Here is a 21,962-nt window from a genome sequence, read left to right as displayed (position 1 = left end):
TGAAGTGGCTAGTATTTGATTCGGATTCGGGGGACAGTGATTTGATCTGGTGATTCAAATCACTGTCCTGAATCGATTCGGCTGAATCTCTGAGTGGCCAGGCTTATCCCCCACCCACTCTCCCAGCCCGGCAATGGCTGTCCCACCTGCCCCAGCTCCCAGCACTTGTTAAAAAAAAAAAGCCCCAACTCAGCGGGTGCTGCCGGGTGGGGGGGTGATCCCCACTGCCCCCCACTGCACGAGGGGCTCCGTACGAGTCCCCCGACCCCTGCACCTCACTCCCTTCCCCATGGCTGCCCTGTCTGCCACAGCTCCGGCCTTTTAAGGTAAAAAAACAAAACAAAACCAAACCCACAGAACATGCCGCCTCTGCCAGCGGGGGGCAATCCCTGCTGCCCCCCATTGCCCTGTGCCATGTGGATGGTTCTGCATGAGCCCCCCAAGCCCTGAGGCTGCTGCAGGAGCAGTAAGTCCTGTGGCTTTTCTCCATTTTTTTTTTCCTAAAGGGCTGGAGCCCTGGTGGGCAGGGCAGCCATGGGGGGATCAAGGGGCTGATGCAGAGCCCCCTATGCAGCATGCAGTAGTGGGGGGCAATGGTGATCACCCCTCCACCTGGTAACACTCGGTGAGCACCAGGGCTTTTCTTTAAAGGGCCGGGAGCTGGGGCGGGCAGGGCAGGGCAGCCATGGAGAGGACTGGGGGAGCGGGGAGGTCGGGTCAGGCTGGAGGAGCAGGTAGAGGTCCTCCCATGGTCCCTTCCCTGCCCCTACTTACCAGCTCAGAGATGGCTGCAGCTCCCTGTTGCAGCCACTGGGGATTGTCAGAGTCATCAAAGCTCTCAAAATCTTTTCCAAAGATTCAGAGAACTTTGAATGGATTCAGACCTTTTAATTGGTCCCCTGATTTGATACAGATTCAGAGATTCAGCCTCCAAATCGGGCCGAATCTCCTCCGAATCGAATCACCACCCAAAGCTTCACACAACTCTACTAAATGGGAAAATACTTGGTGCAAAAGTCTTCCTTGACTGACAGTAAGTCAGCTGCTAAAAAACCTAAGCATTTCAAGTAGCACATTACCTCTAAACAGTTTTGCTCTTTGAACACAGTGGTTCCCTAATGGGTGTTTTGATCCCCAGATGGAACTATACATTAAAGAGAAAGAAGACACCAAATTCTTCATTAAAAAAAAATGCAGGGATAAACTTCCAGAAGCACCTACCTGCAAGATTTATATACCTACATCATATTTTCAAAAGTGATTCAGTTAAGTGTCACCAAAGTCTTAATGGTGTAAGACTCTTCAATCCCACGTTAAGCACTTTAGCAGCTTAAGCACTTTAGAGCCTAAGTTTAGGTACTTTTGAAAATACAACCAACAGGGTCAAACCTTGGAGGCGATTGTGAATTTTGGCTCCACATACAGGCATCACTGTGCTTCTCCAGGCCAGATGCACATACTTGTAGTCCTAATTCTCCCCCAGCCCCCCAAGTGGTTTGAAGGTGTCCATGTGTCTAGAGCCAATGTTACATGCTTTAATCAAAATAAGCAACTCAACTGGCCTTTTTCCAGAATGGAACTCAGGTGCACTGGATTCATTGGCCTGTATGGTCATCCATCTTCCCCGTGATGGAGAGGTGAGGCTCAGTCAGCAAATGCATGTTGTTGTAATCCACAGGGTGCATGCTTGGCTCTCACACAGAATTCCTCTTCTCTCTGGACCATGTGGAACTGTGCTCCATGTTGGGAGGGAATACCCCTTCCCACTTTCACCATACATCATGACCACCCCAGTACCACTGTGCTTGAGCTCCTTTCTAGGCCATGCAATGACCTGGAGGGTTTAGCTTCTAAATGATTTCACCTGAAAAAGGACCATCCAGCTTTTTCTACCTCCATTCTATGCATACATAATTCCTCCCCACCCTACTTTTAGACATTCTTCATCATGTAAGCCGTGTGCTAATAGCTTTGATTACATGGAAAGATCATCTGTGAAGTCAGTGTGGCAGAACATGTCCCCATGGAACATGTGTGGGATGCCCCAGCGGTTCTCTTTTCAGCAGCCTGCAACTCTAACACCTCTGCGGGGTCCCTCATTTCTGTGCATTTGAGTAGGAATACTTGACTGCTCGCTCAACCTCAGCCAAGGCACTATTCACACAGTATCCATTTTATCTGCTACAATACTCAAAAGTAGAATATTTTTCCTTCTAAGTCTGATTGGGCCCAGCAGCTGAAGGTTAGCCTAGAATTCACTTCATTTTTCAGATTTATCTATATTTCTCCAAGCTCCCTCCTCCCCAGTTCAGAAGGGTTTGGAAACTGGAGACTACTCTTGGACTCCATCTGATAAAGTGCTGCAGCCTTTTCCTGCACAAAGGTCTATGCCATGACACGGATCCTGAAAACACTTATAAAAGTGTTCCTACATTCAAGCACATGAGCGGTTACATTTATTTCACATCCATAACTGTTAGCCAGATTGCAGCCTATATAAACTAGTTTGATGCTATGAGACTTTGGTTCTTGATACCTGAAAAGAAGGACCTTTACATCCGAAGTGGCCACTACAGACAATGTATGGCTGTATGTTCTCAGGTGCAGAGTTACAGGATGAAAACTTTCTGTAACTTTTCGTACAGAATCATAGAATTGGACGGGACCTCAAAGATCACCTAGTCCAACACTCTACATGAATGCAGAACTGCCTGCATTAATATAATCATCTAAAGCATGGGTGGGCAATTATTTCAGCTGGAGAGCCACTTAAGTTCTGGGGACCTGTCAAGGGCCACATCCAACTCTGTCTCTCTGTCTCCTGCTTTCTTCTCTTGTCTCCCTTTCTGTCCCTTTGTCTCTCTTCCCTCTCTGTGTCTCTGTCTATGTCTTTCTGTCTGTCTCTCTCCCCCTCTCCTCCCTCCCTCCAGAACGCAGCTGAAGTTATAGTTTGCCATGAGCCATGACGCTCATCTGTGGACCCAGGCAGGCATGGGTGGTGGCATCAAACTCACCTGGGTTCTGGACCGGGGGGGGGGGAGACGGATGAGAAGAGACAGTCACGCTTCTGCCCACCTGGTTCAGCAGCATCTCCTGCTTCTGTCCACATTTGATGCTGCTGGCAGGTTCTGGGTCAGGTCTCTGGGTGAGAGCTTCCATCATTCTGGGAGGGCAACAGGTCAGTTGTGGATGCCACTGGCAGGTTCTGTGTCTGGGCTCCTGCACCTGCCTGCTGTGTCCATATCTGACGCAGCCATCCGCCTGCAGTGGGGGAAGCCCCACCTGGGTCCATAGCAGACACCTGATGCCGCTGGGCTGAAGCAGTCCTGCCTACCCACCTGGCACCATACAGTGGACATAGCTGCCAGTTGCCTGCAGGCCAGATCCAGTGAGTTGGCGGCTGCCCATCGGGGGCTGGATTAAATCTCTTGGTGAGCTGGATCCAGCCCATGGGCCCACCCCTGATCTAAAGGCACCCATCTGAAATAGAAGCCATGTGAGCACATCGAAATCTATGGCATACCATACTTTGTACCCATTTAAGAATTCAACAAAGATCTGTAGCAAGATTAATTCCCTTGTGAATATGCAATTAGCGCTTATATACTTCAGTAGTTATCATGATTAATACATGCCTAGTCTCAGTGGCCAATGCAGGAATTAAGAAAAAGCCATTTGGATTGGCCTAAAACTCAATTTTTTTTTTTGGTAAAAGAAAAGATTTGCTTTGAATTAACCTGAAACATTCTGTTCAACCATTATAAAATATTTTGTTTCCTTTAGAGATTATTTTGTCCCTTTCTTCCTTCTATTTTTCTTTAATGTATAGTTCAAGTTGGGAACAAAAAATATTCTTTTGAAACAAAAATGCAGAGTTTTTTGTTCGTAAACATCAAAACAAAATTAATTTCCCAAAGGAAATAGTTTATTTTTTAAAATGTGAAAACAAAATGGATTTAACATTTTCAGAATACCCCCCCCATTTTTTTTAGCTGAACTATTCGCTGAATTTTACCTGAATTTACAAACAGTTTCACTCTTACCAGTGTATTTATTATTCTCTGAAAACTTGCTCAGCTGTAGCTGGGGAAAAGAAACAGGGAATGCCTGGGCAAACAAACTGGGATGAGGGAGAGCAGGAATGGACAAAAGCACTGAAAAGGAGACAAGAAAACACACTGAGCATGATACTCCAAGAGAAAACTGAGGACTGAAGCCTGCTATAGGCTTTAGGACAAGGAGCCAAAGTGAGAAACAAATAGGCTAAAAGGAACATGGGAAAGAATAGAAGCCTTTGTGCAATATGGTACCCCACTTGCAGAACCCAGAAAGAAAGCAGTCAGTGAGATGGGTCTACTAAATTCCAGCCTTACAGTTAACCCATGCGATTGTCCATCTGAGACCATGTGATGGAATTCTGATGGTTATCAACTTGCTGGGTTTTTTTGTTTTGTTTTGTTTTTAAGGAACATAGATAATAACACCCCACAAAATAACATTCAAAGGGTATTAATTTTGCAAAAGCAAGCATACAAAAGTTAGGACATGCTAGAATGAAGGCTGCCTATGCAATCTTAACTGTTCATGTGCATTATGAAAGGAGAGAAAATCTTTACACACACTAAATCTTTCCCCACGTTTAAAAAACAAATAATTTTTCCATGCTTATGCCTTTAGTAATAAAAAGCAAGAGGAATAAAAACAAGGAAAAAAAATAAAGGAAAATCACCATAGTTTTCCATCTGTATTAGTATCTTTTGAAACCATGTATGAGGCTTTACGAGTTCTAGAGATGTGACAGCCCTGGTGTTGATGTTTGGGAGTTGCCCTTGCAACTCAGAAAGAGTTGTTTGAGTTTCCAGGTGTGTTAGAGGGGAATGATGCCAAAATTGCTCTGAGGAGTTCCCAGCCAATGCTCACCTTTGTTGTTCCCCCAAGAAAAAAAATCCAACTTTTTACTTTCTCTGCAATTAAGCAACATTGTGCCTGGGAGTCAAAGGGGGCAAGAGAGCATATTTATAATATCTAATGCAGGAGTTATCGTCTCATTGCTACTTTGGCCATCCTGCATGTTATCTGTCCTCTCCTGTGCCTGCGTCCCCAGTCCTACATCAATGGAGAAGAGAAATTTACTTGATAAGGAGTAAGCGCTAATTCAGGTCAGTTCAAATACCCTTGAATTCCCCCTGGGTTTGCAGCTCTGTGTTGCATTTCCAGCATGATATTTCTGAAGCACATTACAGGTGATGGGAAAAATATATATGCAAAATAAGTTACTCACAAGGACACACCCAATGACAGCCACAGGTTTCCTCAAGTTTAACAGCAGCACGATCATTGCGACATGTAGGTTTGGGCAGATTCTCACACTTAATTCGATAATTCTCCAGAATAGTATGACCACCTGGAATGCATGTCACGGTGTGACACCGATCTGATAATATCCATGTGTCACCAGCCTATACAAAAAGACATGTGGATATTAAAATAGGATTGATACAAGAAAAGAACATTCAAAACACACTGGGTGGCCTCCACCAAGCTGCTACCAGACTGCGTTCTATAAGCCTAAAACTAGCAAGTAAAGTGACACTGGCAGCAGTGTTGCTCAAAATAGCCCTGGATAATTAAACAATAGAATGCTGCATATTAAGGATTTCATGAGCATGAGAAAGTCAATATAGAAACACTGCAAGAAATAGACCCTGAAATTCCAAACAAAAGATAATGGTCTAGAATGGAAGATGCTTTGCTGGAAGAGAATGGTACTTTGTCTATTGTTAGCATTGCTGCCCTCCAACATGCATGGACAACACAGTCCATAAAGAATTTCCCCCCACTTTTTCTTTAAATGCCATGCCTTTAGTTTACACAAGCATGAATTAATTTTAGAAAGGGCCCTGAGCACAGAGGCCTGTAGCACAGCAGGAATTAATGAGAGATGGTCCAAGCCAGGGAATCAGAAGCCTTTTTGAAGGCTCAGAATAGCTTGTTATTTTACCTACAATCCCAAAACTTTCAAAATTCCCACCCACCCTGAAGTGAATTTGCTTCCCTGTAGGATGAACACTATTTGATATGACTGCATTCTTGTCACTGTTGGAATGTTAAAATAAAAGGACAATATCCCATTCATCTTTAGGTAAGTGATGTAGTCACAAGCTAGAATATCTCTAGGTTCAATCCTGCAAGACACTTGAGTATTCATGTTTTAGCAAATGAGGAGTCATGTTGACTTCAATACCAGTGTATTCAGCATACTGAACTCTAAATCCCCAGGAACATCATTCCTTAAAAAACACACGTTTTCAAGAAAACAACCCCTTAATGGAGCAATTGTTGTATAACCATTTTGGAAGCGATAATAGGAAGAGAGAGAATAATATTACAAGCTGGATGGCTTTACTCAAAATGCATTGACAAAAATGTGGAAAAGAAAAGGAAGTTCCTGTCCAGGTAGCCTACTTTCAAGTTTCTCCATTTCAGCTCGTCCTTACCTTCTCGTGAAAGGGAATAGCAAGGTGACAAAATATGTGGGTAGCCACAGCATAATTCATGGTCTATTCTTGGCACAAACATGCAAACCAGGAATAATGCTGTAAAAGTATTTTTCTACAGCTCAGAGCTATGGGAGACCATTAGTTCTAAAACAGAGCTGCCAGATTTGCAGCCATAAATATTGGGAGTGCATATTAAATATGAGTGCATTTCCCTGGGTATGCTTTGTAGGGCTTAAGACACTGAAAAGGGGGACTTCTCTTAAAAGTTGAATAAGACTTTTTCAGGCTTGAAAGGCCAGGGGAAGCTATAAAAAAGATGTGAGGAGTTTTAAGCATGGAAAAATATTTAGGTAGTAAGATGCAACATGTTTTTTAATTATATCCCCCCAACCCACTTTGAGTACAGCAACTGGTGGAAGGGTACATATACAGCTGTGTACATCTGACAAAAAGGCTCGGTTTCTACACGTCTTTAATTATTTTTGTTTAACCCACTGAAGGACACCAATCACAAAGCATCTAAAATCTGGGCAATAAAATGATAGGACAGGTAGTTTTTGGTTTGCTAGGTTTCACCAAGGACTGGTATCCTCTGGAAAAGTTCCACAAGTATAAAAATACCAATTTGAAGTATGATTGCCATTTGTACAGACACACTGGAATAAGCATTTGTGTAGATGCAGTTATAAAAGTACGAAGGTGTATAACAACAGTGCGGAGCAAGGGTGTTAAACTCATTTGCCTGCATGGGTCAGATGTGGACCTCAGGGCTCCTCCTGGGATGGGCAACACTGTGTTGGCACCAGAAACAAAAGAGTTTACACTGCCACTGCTCAACCACCCACAGCAACAAAGGTTAAGCAATGACAGCATTAATTCCTTTGCCGCTGGTGACAGAGGCATCTTCACTGTTGGTAGCCACAGCAAGCAGCACAAAGGCCTGGAGGACGTATTTCTGCACAGACTGGATAACCCATACCAGCTCACAGGCCATGTTTGATACTCTTGGTCTTGAGTATTTCACTTCCAGAAATGGAATAATCCATACACATATGATTGCTTTTCTGCTGCTATAAATTAATCCAGATGCGTGGGGATTGCTTCTTTAAATATAGTGGTAGAGATAAGGTAGAAAAAAAATTCCTTAGTTCCATTAATTTCAATGAAAGCTACAGGATATCAACATCTCTTAGGAAAAGGGACAAATTCATATATCAATAAGGTTCATAACCAGGGGTCAGGTCTTGCAGGGAGCTTTTTTTTTCCATGCCCAACATTTTCTGCAGCAATCCCACCATCACAACCATCCAGATCAGAAATAAAATCTTATCCTATCAGAAATTAGGGAGGAGTCTTCCTACTTCATTGATAAGGGCCTGATCCTCTAGGTATGAAGGTGACAAGAGGAAGATTTGTTAGAACCCACTGACATCCAATAGCACTCAGGGTTTTTTTAATAGCCACTATTTTTGGCTGACTGAAGGAAAAACCGGAGACCATTAAATAGGCCACCAGCCACTTTAGTATATGGTACCACATCAGATAGGCTGAGGCCTGGACACCTTTCTTGCAGGGGCACATCAAATCAATAAAAATTGTGACTGCATTTTTTGCCAGCAATTTGTCTTATTGGTATAAAACTCAGTGCCAAGTCTTGACCTACCAAAATTGTGCCCACACCTTGGGAGGAGGAGGTCTGAAGATAGAGAATTTCAATATTGATGCAAAAAAAATGCAATTGGCAACTGGCTTCTGAAAACTGAAGGTTGTCCTCTGGAAAAATGGTCACATAGTTATAGTAGCTGATTTGCCTTTAGGTTTTGTTAGACTAGGAGTTAACAAAAATTTTAAAAAAGGCCTAATTTCTAGCCACCCAGTTCCACTTAAACTGCTTCTAGAATGGGAAGTAACACTTTCTGGCACCATATTAGGTGGCAGAGATCACTACTGCAAAGGTACACTGATTAAAAACCACTCTTTGCCAAATCAAGGCATTGTCCTAAGTGCTACTTCTTTGACCACATCTTATTTAAGATCATGTCTATACTAAGAAAAAAAGATACACCCTTAATAGATATTAACTTGCTAATATAGGAAAAGCAACTTTAATGTTAATGTGCTTGATGTTTTTAAGTAAACCGTAGGATGAATCTACACTTGACCTCTAGAAGATAACGCATGAAAAAAACTGTACAATTTGCCAGCTGCAAGTTAGGCAAAATGCATTCAAATTGTAAAACCACACTTTGCCTTACTGTCAGGAGGATATAAGCCATTTGTGGCAAAATGGGTATCCCCACTAGCTCCAGCTAGCCCCGCACCTGCCTCTGGGCATGCTGCTCACCTGTCTCGCCCACCACACCTTGTTGGAATAATAATACACTGTTAGATAAGGCGGGAGGCTGCCCATTACTGCACCCCAATATTTGGGTGTCCACGGCTCCAGACCTCCCCTACACTGGGGCCCAAGACTCGCAGATGGCAACCAGATGTTACAGTGCCCTCAGCCTACAGCCAAAGCATGCTTAGGCCTTGCCATCAGGCCTCAGTCATATACCCATTCATACCGCCCACCTCTCACTCGAGCCTCATTCACTCCACCTTCTCTCACAGGGTCTGTCTCTCACATCGACCACTTATGTCGCCTTGCTCCCTCTTGGAGCAGGCACCCTTTGGCCATAGGCTTAGCTAGTCCATTCCTTGGGTGGCAGACACTGTCTCCTGGGCCTCTCCCGCAACCCTCACTGGCGTAGTGGCCAGCCAATTACCTGACCGGGTCTAAGCACACTTAGGCCCCTTTCAGGATAACACTAAATATACATGTATGTACTGGGCCCTCAGCCCTCTAGTTCTTCACCCCCTCACCCTGGGGCTCCACACCACCCCCTCTTCTCAGGGTCTCAGGGCTTCCCTCTTCGGGTGGGCTCAGGTGGCTGTAGCCGTGCCTGGTCCCCTCTACCTCCTTTGTCACCTGACCCACCCAAAGGTGGGAGCTGGGGTTAAGGCGCCCCAACCCAGCATTTCCTGGGGGCTCCGGCACCACTGAGAGCCCCACCAGGCCACTCACTCCTGGCAGGGTGCAGTTTTAGATCATACCCAGGACCAGGAGCCTCCTGACCATCCCCTACAGCTCCTGCCCTTACCTCCAGTTGAAACCAGCAGCCTTGCAGCCAGGTGATGTTGTTGCCTGGCCTTCCCACAGCAAAATGCCCTGTTTATATGGGCAGCCCTGAATCCAAAATGGCTGCTCTCATCAGGCACCTGCCGGCTGCTGGGTTCAGGCCCTTAAAGTGGCAGGCACAGTGTCCTGCCACACCATCCATAACACCTACTTTCCTCCTTTCTCACCACAGCTTAAGTCTGAGAGGGCAAAGAGGTATGCTAATATATTGGAGCACTTTCCCCAGGTTAGCAGATGACACTGCATCCTCTTTGCCTTTGCTGCATAAAAAGGTGGTTTATTCCCATGAAATAACAAGCACACAATAATCCTTTCTCTACAATATCGTAGAGAAGACAAGCCACTTGCAGTTTGCACCCTGAGGGAGCTAGGGAAGGTAAGCGTTCCTTCCTTCCACCTGTGGGCTGCTTCACTTGTAGGAAAGCCAAAGTGCCTCATCACTAGTAAGTTTTACATAGCAGGATTAAAAAAAGAAAAAGAAAGAAAAAATGCACTTTTCTTTATCAATGGAGGGAAGTCCGGGGCATTAGCACATTGACTGATTGCACTGCCTTCCACACCGTTTTCCACATTCTTGGAGATTGTTCCTGAAAAACTGTTAACATTGCTCAAAGCTTTTTTGTCTCAGAGCACACCACAGGCATTCAAGTTCCAAGGCCAATGCTCTATAACAGTTACTTGAAAGCCAGACAGAAGATACAAAAAGTATACTTACTCTCCTTTTATTCCCATCATCATCGATGCATTCTTGGGCAGGCTCTGTAAGAGAAACAGACATATTTTGGCACATTGCTCAGCTGTTCCGGAGCTTAAGTGGAAATGAGTGAAATATGGATTCCTTCCCTTCAAATGCGACTCAGCACTCAAGAGATTTTTCCTGTTTTATACCTTGAGAATTCCTCCTTGAGGACCGTATTCATCTGTCCAAAAAGTAAAATGGGATCACAGAGGGGGCAAAGCCAGGTTATGAGTTTCTTCAACACCCATTCATACAAGCTCTCTAAACTCAATGCACTTTACAATGATATATAATGTGCAGTAGATATCAACTATACTGCAATCCCACAATGAGCTCTACATGTCCATGTGAAGTTTAATACAAGATCAAGCCTTCACGCTTCCTGAGTAGGGTCTATACTTGTTTCTGCATCTTGTACAGCACTGAGATTATACTCCGTAATTAACATATCATCACAGCAACAATGTATGCATACATGTGTATATGGGCATATGCATGCAGATACATACAAACACTCATACAGTACATCCTCAGTTATCCAAATGCTCAATTACCCAAATGGCAGAATATTTTTAATCACTGTTGGTCTTATGTAACAAACTGTCCTCTTCTAAGCTTTACTTAATGCAACATCATATCTCTAAAGTTTGATATAGTAACTTGTAGTAGTGAGCAGCAGTATGAAACCATATAATTAATAGCTAAAACCACTAAGACAGAAATCCCTAAAATTGCTTTGTTGAATTCCAGCCTCTTATTAGGATGGCTATGTACATACACCTTTAAGTGAAATACTGTATTACAGTATGGGGTGATTTGGAATAACAGTTTAAGTGGCATATATTTAGGATGTCATTCATCATGAATATTTAGCTTTTGATATAACACTATTCAAGCACATATTATGCCTCATACATTTCAGGAAAAGCACTGTATTTTGTGAACATTTGAAATCACTTTAAATTCTTTCTTACTAGTATTAGTTTGGTTCCTTTCTAGCTGTAAAGTCAGTCTCCTGCTGTAAGATTAATTCAATTAGGATAAACTTGGAAGAGCAAAAACTGATAAAAGATGACATTTCTGATTTTTATAAATGACACCATTTTAAGATCTATCATACTGCAATTTGCCAACAATAAAAGCAAGGGCCAAAATGTTCAGACTAAGTGCCTGATTCTAAGTGCAGAATTCTCTTTCAACTAGTAGATGACCAAGATATAACTTACAACTCACTCTGAGATACCCAACTAAAGTGTAAGTGTAGGAGACACTGTACTACCCCATCAGGGCTTACATGCACCTTGTAATACAGAAGAGGATCTCCTTCTCAACACAAACAACTTCCTATTCCTACAGTGGGATGCTTAGAGGGGCAACAAGAGCTGCTCCTACACATTCTTGAAATACTTGTTCTAACAGACCCCCCTGTGAGGTTAAAATGTCAGACAATCCCACCTGAGATTCGTTACACAATCATGAGCCAGACTCTAGTAAATCTCATGCCTTATTCGGCTGTATCAATGAGAGTACTTGTGTGCTAATGTACTACTCAGCATCAGCAGAGCTGGCAGATGTTTGTACAGTGCCTTGTACCAGGGGTCCTGACTCATGGCTGGGATTTTTGGTATTAGCACAATATAAACTGGCATACAACAATAAGGCTCTTATATACTTACTGACTTAGGGGACAACAGAAGTCACTTTTACCTCTTGTGGTTATTTAAATTTATGCTAATCTTCACAGATAATCTGTCTGTTTACCAAAAAAACACTCAGGTCTTGTTTTTAGATAATCATTATTTGTCCATTTTCCTTTGGCAATTGTAATAAGCATAGGTCATCATGGACCCACAGAGTTCAGTGCAGACAAAAATATAAGATGAAATCCTGCTTCATAAATGTAAGATTAAGTCCTGATTCTGCATATGCAATACACCTCCTACATCCATAACTTTGATGCATTAAGGTGGCCAGCTGCATTACTACCACTCACAATTTTCTTTTGTTAGCTCTACCTAGCGTGAGATACCAAACATGGGGGCCACCTGCTCCACTTACAGGGGGTGGGGGGGGCAGATGTTCAGGGAGACTTCTGGCTCCTCTTCCATGAGGTTTCACTGATGCTTCGTGATTAGTCTGTTGGAATGTGCACTTTTAGGACAACAGATGAAGTCTATTTCCTCTAACATGTACTTCAGAAAAAAACATAGAACTGTCACCGTGGAAACAATTTCTAAGCAATTAAACAACAAAGTTACGTGGCTCTATACACTCACACCCTCAGGATAACTTTAATATGCTAATTTTGTCTAATATGGATGCCTACCTTCTATACTGGGCTTTTCTCCAGTAGATAGAATGACCTTTACAAATAAATTCACACCATTATCCCCATTTTAAAAATGGGAAAATTGCAGTACATGGGAAGGGAAAAAACCTAGTCAGCTCACCTCAAATATTTATATTAATTATATGTTACATATTCCCAGGATAGAATCTTGACGTCTTGGAAAAACTCCTTTTAATTTAAATGAGGCTAAGTTTTGATCCAGGGAAAATGCTACAGATACCATTAGTAACCTCATCTATGGCAATTGACATGTTTTTAAGGATGACTGGTATTTCACCCAAAACAGTCCAGTTCAATGCAGTAGCTCTTTAATACAACATGATGGCACTGTATGACTGCAGCACAGGACAGAAAGTGACAAGAATGAAAAGTACATCTGAAATACAGGAATTTAAGCCATCGGAATAGAGAACCTTACTGTGTAACCAAATGATTCAAAAAGTCCCAACTGATCCTGAATAAACCCAAGTGTACAAGACTTTGATTTCATATCCATCATGAGATTCACCCACCCTTTGCAAACTTCACCCTGTCATTCCACTGGTCTGGGCCATTGTTTCCATAATGATAAAGGATGCCACACTGTCAGTCACCAAGACTAGTCAGTAGAGCTTACAGTTTTCCTTAGTGGCATCTTCTCCCAGTCTTGACCATCTCTATTTATTGAGATGATCACAGTTCAAGGGGGGAAAGGAGGGTTATAGCTTAGGGTAAAAATACTCTGTATAAGCCAATGTAGTTGTGTAATAATTAGCTACATACTGCAGCAATTCTGAGTCAGTTTCTATACTAAGTAACTGCTGGAACAGAGGAAAATTTCTGCAGAAAGTCAATGTAGGACTGTAGCAGCGTGGGGTCCTAGGGGTAGCTGTGATCTCCCCTATCGCGCCCTACCATACCAATGTGGTACTAAAGCTCCCTCACACCTCGCCTGCCACGTCTTCGGTGTTAATGTATAAGGGAAGTTGCCTTTTGTCCTTTCTGACACGGTGCTCTGATGTATCTCAGTCTCGGTTCTATTTTGGGTGACTCGGTGCACCCCAGCCTTATGGGCTATGTGTGGCTCCAATCACCCCTGTACCATGCCCCAAGACTCACAGATATACCGGACGTTGTTTGGTCGATTTCCCTCTCCATGCCCCATGGACGCTCTCTGACCTGTCTCACAGCTTGCGCCCCCACTGGCGCTCTCTGGTTTGTCCCCCTTTTGGGGCTTCTCGCAACTGCCCGCTCTGGGGCTTCTCGCCTTAGGGCTCAGGTGGCCTCAGCCTTACCTGGGCCCCTCCCAATCCTCTGCTCCCCTTCTCAGGGCTGGGGTCAGTGCACCCCTGAATGTTGTGCCCTCTCTGGCACCAGGGTCCCCACGCTACCGTGGAGCCCCTGTGAGGCCTCCTCTAACCCCTAATAGCCTCACCTGGTCCTCCGGTGTAACAACAACAACAAACAATAACACAAGCCCCTAGGCTATAACACAAAGTTACCTCCTGGCTAAACATTCTCGAAACCACACTACATCTCTCCCCCATGTAACCAGCAGCATATACATCCAGGCCTTTTTTCTCTTTCCTACATTCAGGGCCAAGCTCTTTCCTCAGTCAAGCAGTACTCCTTTCTGGCTGCCAGTTGAAAGAGAGAGAGAGAGCACTCACAGCCTCCAGTCTGGATCTTACAGTAGTCAGCCCTGCCCCTTCGGGTCAGCTGACTCACCAGGTGTAGGCCCTTAACTACTCCTGGTTGCCCCTAGCAACCAGCACCTGAGCCCATACTGCTACTTTTCCAGTGGCAGGCACCTTAGTGCCCTGCTACAAGGACCCTAACTAGAACTGAACTCTGGATCTGAGGAAACTGATGGGCTGTTATATGAAACTGACCAAAGTTCAAGGTAATTTAAGAACTAGGAAAATAACTCTGTAGTACTTAGTATAGTGTACAACAAGCCTGATGCATTGTCTTCATAGGAGGGTATTTTTTTGGCTTAAGATTTAAGACTTCATGAAACTTACCCATACACAATTTATTGACAAATGTATTATCCAAGGTGACCATGGTGGGCAGGTTTTCAAATTGGTGAAGCTTAATGATCCTGTCAGTAGCAGATTCCCCAGTCAAAGTCCTCAGCTGTCCTTCATCATACCTGTCCCCAATGCCAACTGGAAACACAGCCACCCCTGGGGAAAAAAGCAAGTGAGTTTTAAAATATGTAATGGACAAGAGGGGAAATTCCTTGTTTTTGATTTGCTGCTTAAGGTAGACCTGAGAAATGTTTCACTCTGACAGTTAGTTTTCATTAGTCTCACTGCTCTCTCCTTATACGCTAAAGACCTTTCAGTACAGTTACTATCATGTTCTAAATCACATCAATAATGAAGATGAGATCAACAGTTACAAACATAGTAAGATCTGGCAGTGTCAAAAGGCAGTTGAAGACTTCAGTGAAAAAGCTGCCAATTTTTTAACCTGAGCTATTTCTGATCATGCTGTTTGGTTACTTAATTTGCTCGTTAATGAAGTACATGGCTTATTTTAAATGTATTTAATTAAAACAACAATAATGAGCATGATGAAAATGCTTAACAATGGAGATGTGAAGGGCCTAAGTGCAAACAGCTTAAAAGAGCATGTCAACATTTTTTACCTTAGCAGTGTTTTGCAAGGTATACAAGAGCAGGGAAAGCTTGACCTCATGGTCTTTTCATTTATAAACCTTGCGGGAAATGTCATACTGTAAAGGGGCCCAGCTTAAAACATTTACATCACCTAGTAATGCCCCACGTCTATCCAGAGTCAGATCTAAAGTACAGGCTGCACAGCTGTTCCTTAACTTCTCCATAGTTTAAAAAAAATAGGGACTTTGTTAAAACCCAATTCCACCCAATTCTAAACAATCACCTTGAATCGCTAACACCCTAACTGCCTACCAATGCTCATGTTTTTTCAGTCTCTGCCCTAGTTTAATCATTTTAAAATGAAATGGATTTGAACAAAAAGAGTGGCAGAATGTTAATATTTACTGTTGGCATTTGCAGAACGTGCTGCAGCATCCACTGGATCTTCTGATCTCTCTGATACAAGGACTACTGCTATCTTTGCAGCAGTGGGCCTCCCTCCATTGGCTTCAGTCATAGCATGTTGAAGAGCGTAGTCTATGGCTCTCCCTAAAAGCAAAAGGAAAAGGACATGACTATTTTTCATCAAAAGTAGTAAAAATAAAGCTTCAGCAGTTCAGGTAGTCAGGGAAAATGATCCTTTCCACATCATTTTAGCTTCTCTCTTATCTGCCTCATTTCCCACCTGCTGAAAGACCACGTAGTTTGTTGCCTTCTCCATTACTGAGCCATGTTTCTTGCCTTAATAATTACCTTTCCTAGGAGTAAAATCATTATATGGGTCTAATACAATAAATAAAAAACACTTCCAGCCTTCATAGCCCATGTGGTTTTAATTTCTGTGGAACAACAGTGACATCCTGTGGCTAATTATATACACCTAAACTTTTCCATCACATGGATAGTACATTGTACATATCATTTTTGTGATTCTCAAGGAAAACTCTGGTACTCCTACTTTGGTAACTTTTTACTACAACTATATAAAGCACTTTCTGCTTGCTTTCTTTTGGCATTTCCTCTAAAACCTGGAAATTTTAGAGTAAACTGTGCAACAAACAGACAGAGACCACAAAAAAGACTGATGAAGTTTTGCTTGAAGGCAAATGTGAATTGGCTTAGATAGTATTCACTGTCCCCTTTATTCAACATCTGTGAACATTCATTCAAGTCAATTTCTGTTCAGAATAACGATCTGAGAAAAGGAGTGCATTGCCAGGACTTGTACTCCGATATATATTTGAATGGATATTTACATTGGGAAAAGAGCATAGACAGCTTTTTCAAATGTTCTTTTGGATTTGGGAGTCATCAGTTTAGGAAACAAAAATGCCACGAGGCAATTTATGTGACACTTATGCAGGATGGAGAGTGGATTATGGATAATGAATACCAAGAGCAATAGTTGCTGTGAATAATGTGCAAGAAGCCACCAGGCAGAAATGTTTGCCTAAACCATTCACTGAATAATTTTGAATAATGAACGTGTTCCTAGAAGCCTGATCACAGATAATTCACCAGCAATCCACCAAAACAGCTTGCACATTGAAACACATTTGATTTAATGTCTTCTTCATCCTCATCATACCACCTACAATCTTTCATTAGCAGAAGCAGCACTCCTTTTCTCAAGTTACTGAAAGCAAGGGCAGCCTTAAGGAAGCCCACTCAGCATATTGATTATTGATAGCCTGGCAACAGCACTTAAAATACCTTGCAAATGCTTCAGAGTATGAAATCATGCTTTCAAGAAAGATTTAACCCTTAGGAGCATCTGGTTCAGTATATGTGCCTGGAAATGTCAAAGATGTCTCCCATCTCACATCTTCTCACAGTCTCACTTCAGTCCCTTCCCAAACCAACATCAGTTCTGCTTCCTTCACTTGTTGCCTTACTAGGACAACAGCCTCCTACTCCCTGCCCACCTTACTGCAGCCACTGGCCCTTATCTCCCATCAGTGTGCTATTTCCTCCTCATTGCAGCCCACTACCCAGTGCACATTAGTTTCCCAACCTCAGTGCATAGCCTCAGAACAGAGCTGGGACTAAACAGAAACCGAGCACAAGCAGAGTCACCAACATGAGTTCCAAACAGAATAGGTGACCCAGAAGCCTTCTTCAACCTAACAGAGCCACTTTCCTTGACAATCTCTTGTCTCAATGAGTCACAACATGTTGGACTGAACAGTATTCTGTAAAGAATACATTTTTGCTGAAATCAACATGGTTCATAGGAACATATTAACATTGATAAAAAAATGACAAAAAAAAGTTTCAAAGTTCTTCAAAACAAAACAGAGGGGGTTTTAGATCTTTGTTTTATTCTGACTTTCCCATTTAGCTTTGTGCCTGCTCTCTAGTTCCATTTAGACTTCCTTGTTTTAGCCTGTTTTAATGTTATACTCTCAATAGTATTATATTTATATACAAGATGTATTTTATACCTATAGTAAAAATTGCATGATATCTCAAAAAAAAATATTTCAGCATGTTCTTCATGTTATTTCCAAATCAAAGGTTCTCAGAATTTCTACCCCACAGAAGTTATGTACTTTTAACTCGTCTTATTTGGAACAAAAGTAAAAAAATCAAAATGTCAGAATTCCCTGTGGAAATTTTCCAAATCTGCTCTAATGTTGAGCCTTCACATGTTTTGTTTCACATGTTTTTGCCTTTTTAGTCACCACTGTAGCTTGGCTGGAATAATGGTAGGTACAGAACGTAGCACGCAATTTATAACTGATGGGAATAACAAAATATACAACATTAATGAGACCATTTCTGATCCCAGCCCCTAGACTTCTCCAGTATCCCTGGACATTCATTTATTTCCCCTTTCCACTCACTCTCAAAGAAAGTTGCCCTCCTGGGAAGGAGGATATATTGGACTTCAACTTTCAAATATCTCTGATGAAAACTTTAAACAAAACATCTCCTCTCCCCTCAAAATCCATGGTTGGACTGGAAAAGTTTTCTTCAGAAGGATCCTCTTCCCATTTTTTTTCTTTTGATTACCAATAGGTACCTTTTGTCTTATTCACTGATTCTCATGGCAAGATATTTTCTCTCTCCATGCTTTTTCCTCTTCCCAAGAAATCTGTAAATTTCTAATATGGGACACGGGTTTGTAAACTGGAAGTAAAAATCATTATTTTGATTTTTTTTTAACTTAAGAAATCAAACTTAATTGAGCTAAAACCATGGAACTCTTCAAAAATACATACCAGCTTGTTATGAAACACAGTTCACCAAGGTTTCCACGGATTTTTTCCCCCTATTATTGGACTAGCTCTAAAGAAAGGAGCCAGGTGTATTAATTGTGAATGAGAAATAGTTGTCATAGGGCAAGAGAGCTAGCTCATAAAGCAGGAGTTCAGAACCAGATCTCATGGATGACAAGTATGAAGCACTGACCACTCATAAAACCACCCTGCCAGGATTTGACCATATCCTTCAGATGGATTAGAATGTAGCAATAATTGCGTATCTACAAAGCCATGAATTTAAATGTATATATTAAAACATCGATCATCATGGGAAACCAAGGCTTAAGCTATGGATGGCTATGCTGCAATGAGGAAGCATGCTTTCACATGCATGTAGTGATACCTGAGAGAGCTATAATTTAGTGAGCTTGGCTAGCAATGAAATCACAACACTACAGGCTTCAATGTGGGATTCTTAATGGGTGGAAGCTACCTGTGCTGCTGTGGCTTCATTGATGGCGATACCTGATCTAGCTAATGATTACTTTGTTGGACCTACCTAGACAACAAACACCCATTCTCCTCATTTCACCAGGTGAAATGAAGACTTAGCCTTTAATACTTCAATGATGGGGCACTACAGAAGTCTTCCTAACTTCTTTTTCATAGAAAAGGTAGAAAACGTTTCTCTTTAAAGGAAATCAGACCATGGACAACTTATTAACTATGACATAGGATATAATCGTGCCCCAAAGGAAGTCCAGGGGATTCTTGCCGTAGGCTTCAGTGTAGACAGGGGTTCCAGCAGTGTGATTTTATACTCTGGGGCTGTGTTTAGATAAGCATGGCCGTGTGGTATGTGGCGCCACAGACACATCTGCAGCACCACATACTACACATTCAGGCGTTCTCCATGCTGCAAGGTAGCAGTGTGTGTGCGGGGGGGTTGACCCTGGGAGATCCAAGGGGTCAAACCCCCCCTCCCCAAAAAAAAGCAGGGAGATGTACATGGGGACAGTGTGCAACACCCAAAACCGGAGCCTGGCCAGCCAGAGCCACACTTCAGGGGCCGACCAGGCTCGATGTGGCAGGATCGCTGCTGCTGCAGCCCCAGGAGGCCCCCAGAACCCAAGATAAGGCTGCTGGCCCTAGCCTCCCTTACCCCACCCAGGGTAGTCTGCTGCACACCAGAGAGTGTGTGGCACAGGCATTCCCTGGGGACAACTAGCAGTGGCACAAGGTGTGCCAGTGCTTCTTGTCCCCAAGGAAACAAATGTCCACGCTCATGTGGACATGGCCTGTGGGTGCATCTGCATGTTCATTCATGTGCCATAGTTACTGCGCATTAAGTTTAGTACCTGTATTACTAGGTACTAAATCAATGTGCAGTACTACTGTGCATTAGCATATTAGCATGGGTTTCGCTAATGCACAGAATTAGTCTACTAATGCACAGAATTAGTCTACTGCACATTTAGTGTCTCATGTAGATGCACCCTGTGAAAGGAGAAGAGTGTTCTATGTGCTAACAGTACATTCCCACACGCTGAACATTATTGCAAGCTATGCCGGTCCTTGTTACTAAAGGACCAGTTTGTGGTTTCAAATGGTTCTCGTTTCCTATAAATACAATGTCATATCAAAAGGTTTTGGCAGCAAATGAGCTTTGAAAGCAGAATGACTTCAATAACTGCCTATTTTTTAGGGCTTAGATAAATAACCCATGAGAACTAGATGTGGAAGTCTCCTGTGCCAAAAGCCTTCATCACATACTAGAGAAAATAAAGCTGAGAACAGTGTATAACACTTACACAATACAAACTGAATCACCAAGGACTATGGAGTGTGCTGGAGCAAGCAAAGACTTCCCTTGTAGATGTTGCATATGCCTCCAGAAAGTTTGCTTCCTTTACTGCCTCTGGAGACATTACTCTTGCTTCTAGCCCTGGTGATCATAATGGCCAAGATAACTTTTTTAAACAACTGGTAGTACATTCGAGCTTAAATCAAACCAGAGCTACTCATTGTTTGGCATCTGTGCAAATCAGTGCTCTTAGTTTAAAGTAATGAATTAAGGACTGAGGCCATTTTTAACAGCTTTGCTCAATTCTTCCAAGGCCTACTGCAAGGGTGGCTCCACCCTCTCTGCACAGAGAACTCATGTAGGAATCCCTCCTGTGGCCCTGAGTCATCAAGTCATATAATTAAATTCTATTTTAATTTAATAATTAAAAAATATATAGTCTCAAAAGGAAATGATGACAAATGTGTGGTATCACTGCGTTCCCCATATAGGATTCTAATGTTGCTAGTCCCTACATCAGGATTTTGGATCATTTCAGCAGTGTAGTTCTAATTGCACCTCTCAAGAAAGGTCTGTTTAAACCTCTTTATGGTTGCCCTCTAATCCAAAGCTCCCCGAATAAGGTCATAAAGTGCATGCAAAAAGGCTGGGTGAGTTTTTAGTTGAGTATTTGATATAGCAACTGGCAGCCTCTGAGGCACTGAGTCAAATCGGCTTGGGTATGCTGCACACCCCAAAAGCTGATTAAAGGGATGTTAACAAGTGTAATTTTAAGAGGCAATGAACCAAGTGAAATTGGAGGTGTTTAGTGGAATGCTCTGCACTAAATCCTGCCATATAGAACAATTTAATTAGCAGCCTGTAAAAAAGGTGGGGAGGGGGGCTGTAAAAGAGATGTCAGTTTAAAAGGTTAAGGGTAAAAGAGATGATAAATAGAATCACAGATATTAGAGCAGAAGCCGTTATGAACACGGACTGAATGCATAGAAAGTGTCCAAAGTGACCTAGAAATGTTAGAAATCAGGGCAGGAAATCACAAATTGAGATTCAACAAGGAAAAAGCCAACCCAGGGAAAAATAATCCAACATACACAGACATTTAATGGTGTTAGGGGGAAGAACTGGAAAAGCACAATTGCCTGAAGAGATTTTGACATGACATGAAATCCTTTTGCAATTATTTTCTTTAATTTGGTCTGAAAGAAGGGATAAGATGTAAAATCCATTTGAGGTTCTGCAGGGTTGTGAGAGACGAGGGATTCCAGTGAGGAGGTTTTTGAGCAGAGCTCTTACGAATCATTGTCTTAAGTAGCCTCAATGGTTTCACTAACACCTCCAGAATGGCTTTGACCAAAAAGGCAGAGTTCTGCAGAGGTCTTAATCACTCACGCCTGTTGAAAGCTGTCTAGGAAAGAATTCAAAAGAAATGGCTCCTAAGTACCTGAGAAGGGCAATAGAAACAGCCACTGAATAGGAAGCCTATGCTAAATGCATTGTTTGCACCAGTGTAATGTAGGACTTTTCTATTCATGGAGCTATTTCCATTTCCACATGAAGGCAAGCCCTTATTTTTTTT

The 21,962-nt window shown here is 42.5% G+C and overlaps 1 protein-coding gene across 2 annotated transcripts in view; it reads right to left on the bottom strand.

The window, feature by feature from the left end:
* VWF (von Willebrand factor) overlaps nt 1-21,962 on the bottom strand; it is a 271,611-nt gene that overhangs the window by 87,474 nt on the left and 162,175 nt on the right. For both annotated transcript variants that reach the window (XM_019515998.1, XM_019515997.1), the window contains exons 31-34: nt 15,782-15,925; nt 14,779-14,938; nt 10,397-10,445; nt 5,282-5,459 (exon numbers count right to left, since the gene is read on the bottom strand). In XM_019515998.1, coding sequence (XP_019371543.1) covers nt 5,282-5,459; nt 10,397-10,445; nt 14,779-14,938; nt 15,782-15,925 — 531 coding nt within the window. The remainder of the gene's footprint in view (nt 1-5,281; nt 5,460-10,396; nt 10,446-14,778; nt 14,939-15,781; nt 15,926-21,962) is intronic.

The sequence above is a fragment of the Gavialis gangeticus genome, unplaced genomic scaffold, assembly GCF_001723915.1.
Source record: "Gavialis gangeticus isolate Ggan-Ray unplaced genomic scaffold, GavGan_comp1, whole genome shotgun sequence".
In the NCBI taxonomy this organism is placed as follows: Eukaryota; Metazoa; Chordata; order Crocodylia; family Gavialidae; genus Gavialis; species Gavialis gangeticus.
This window is presented reverse-complemented; position numbering and strand designations above follow the sequence as displayed.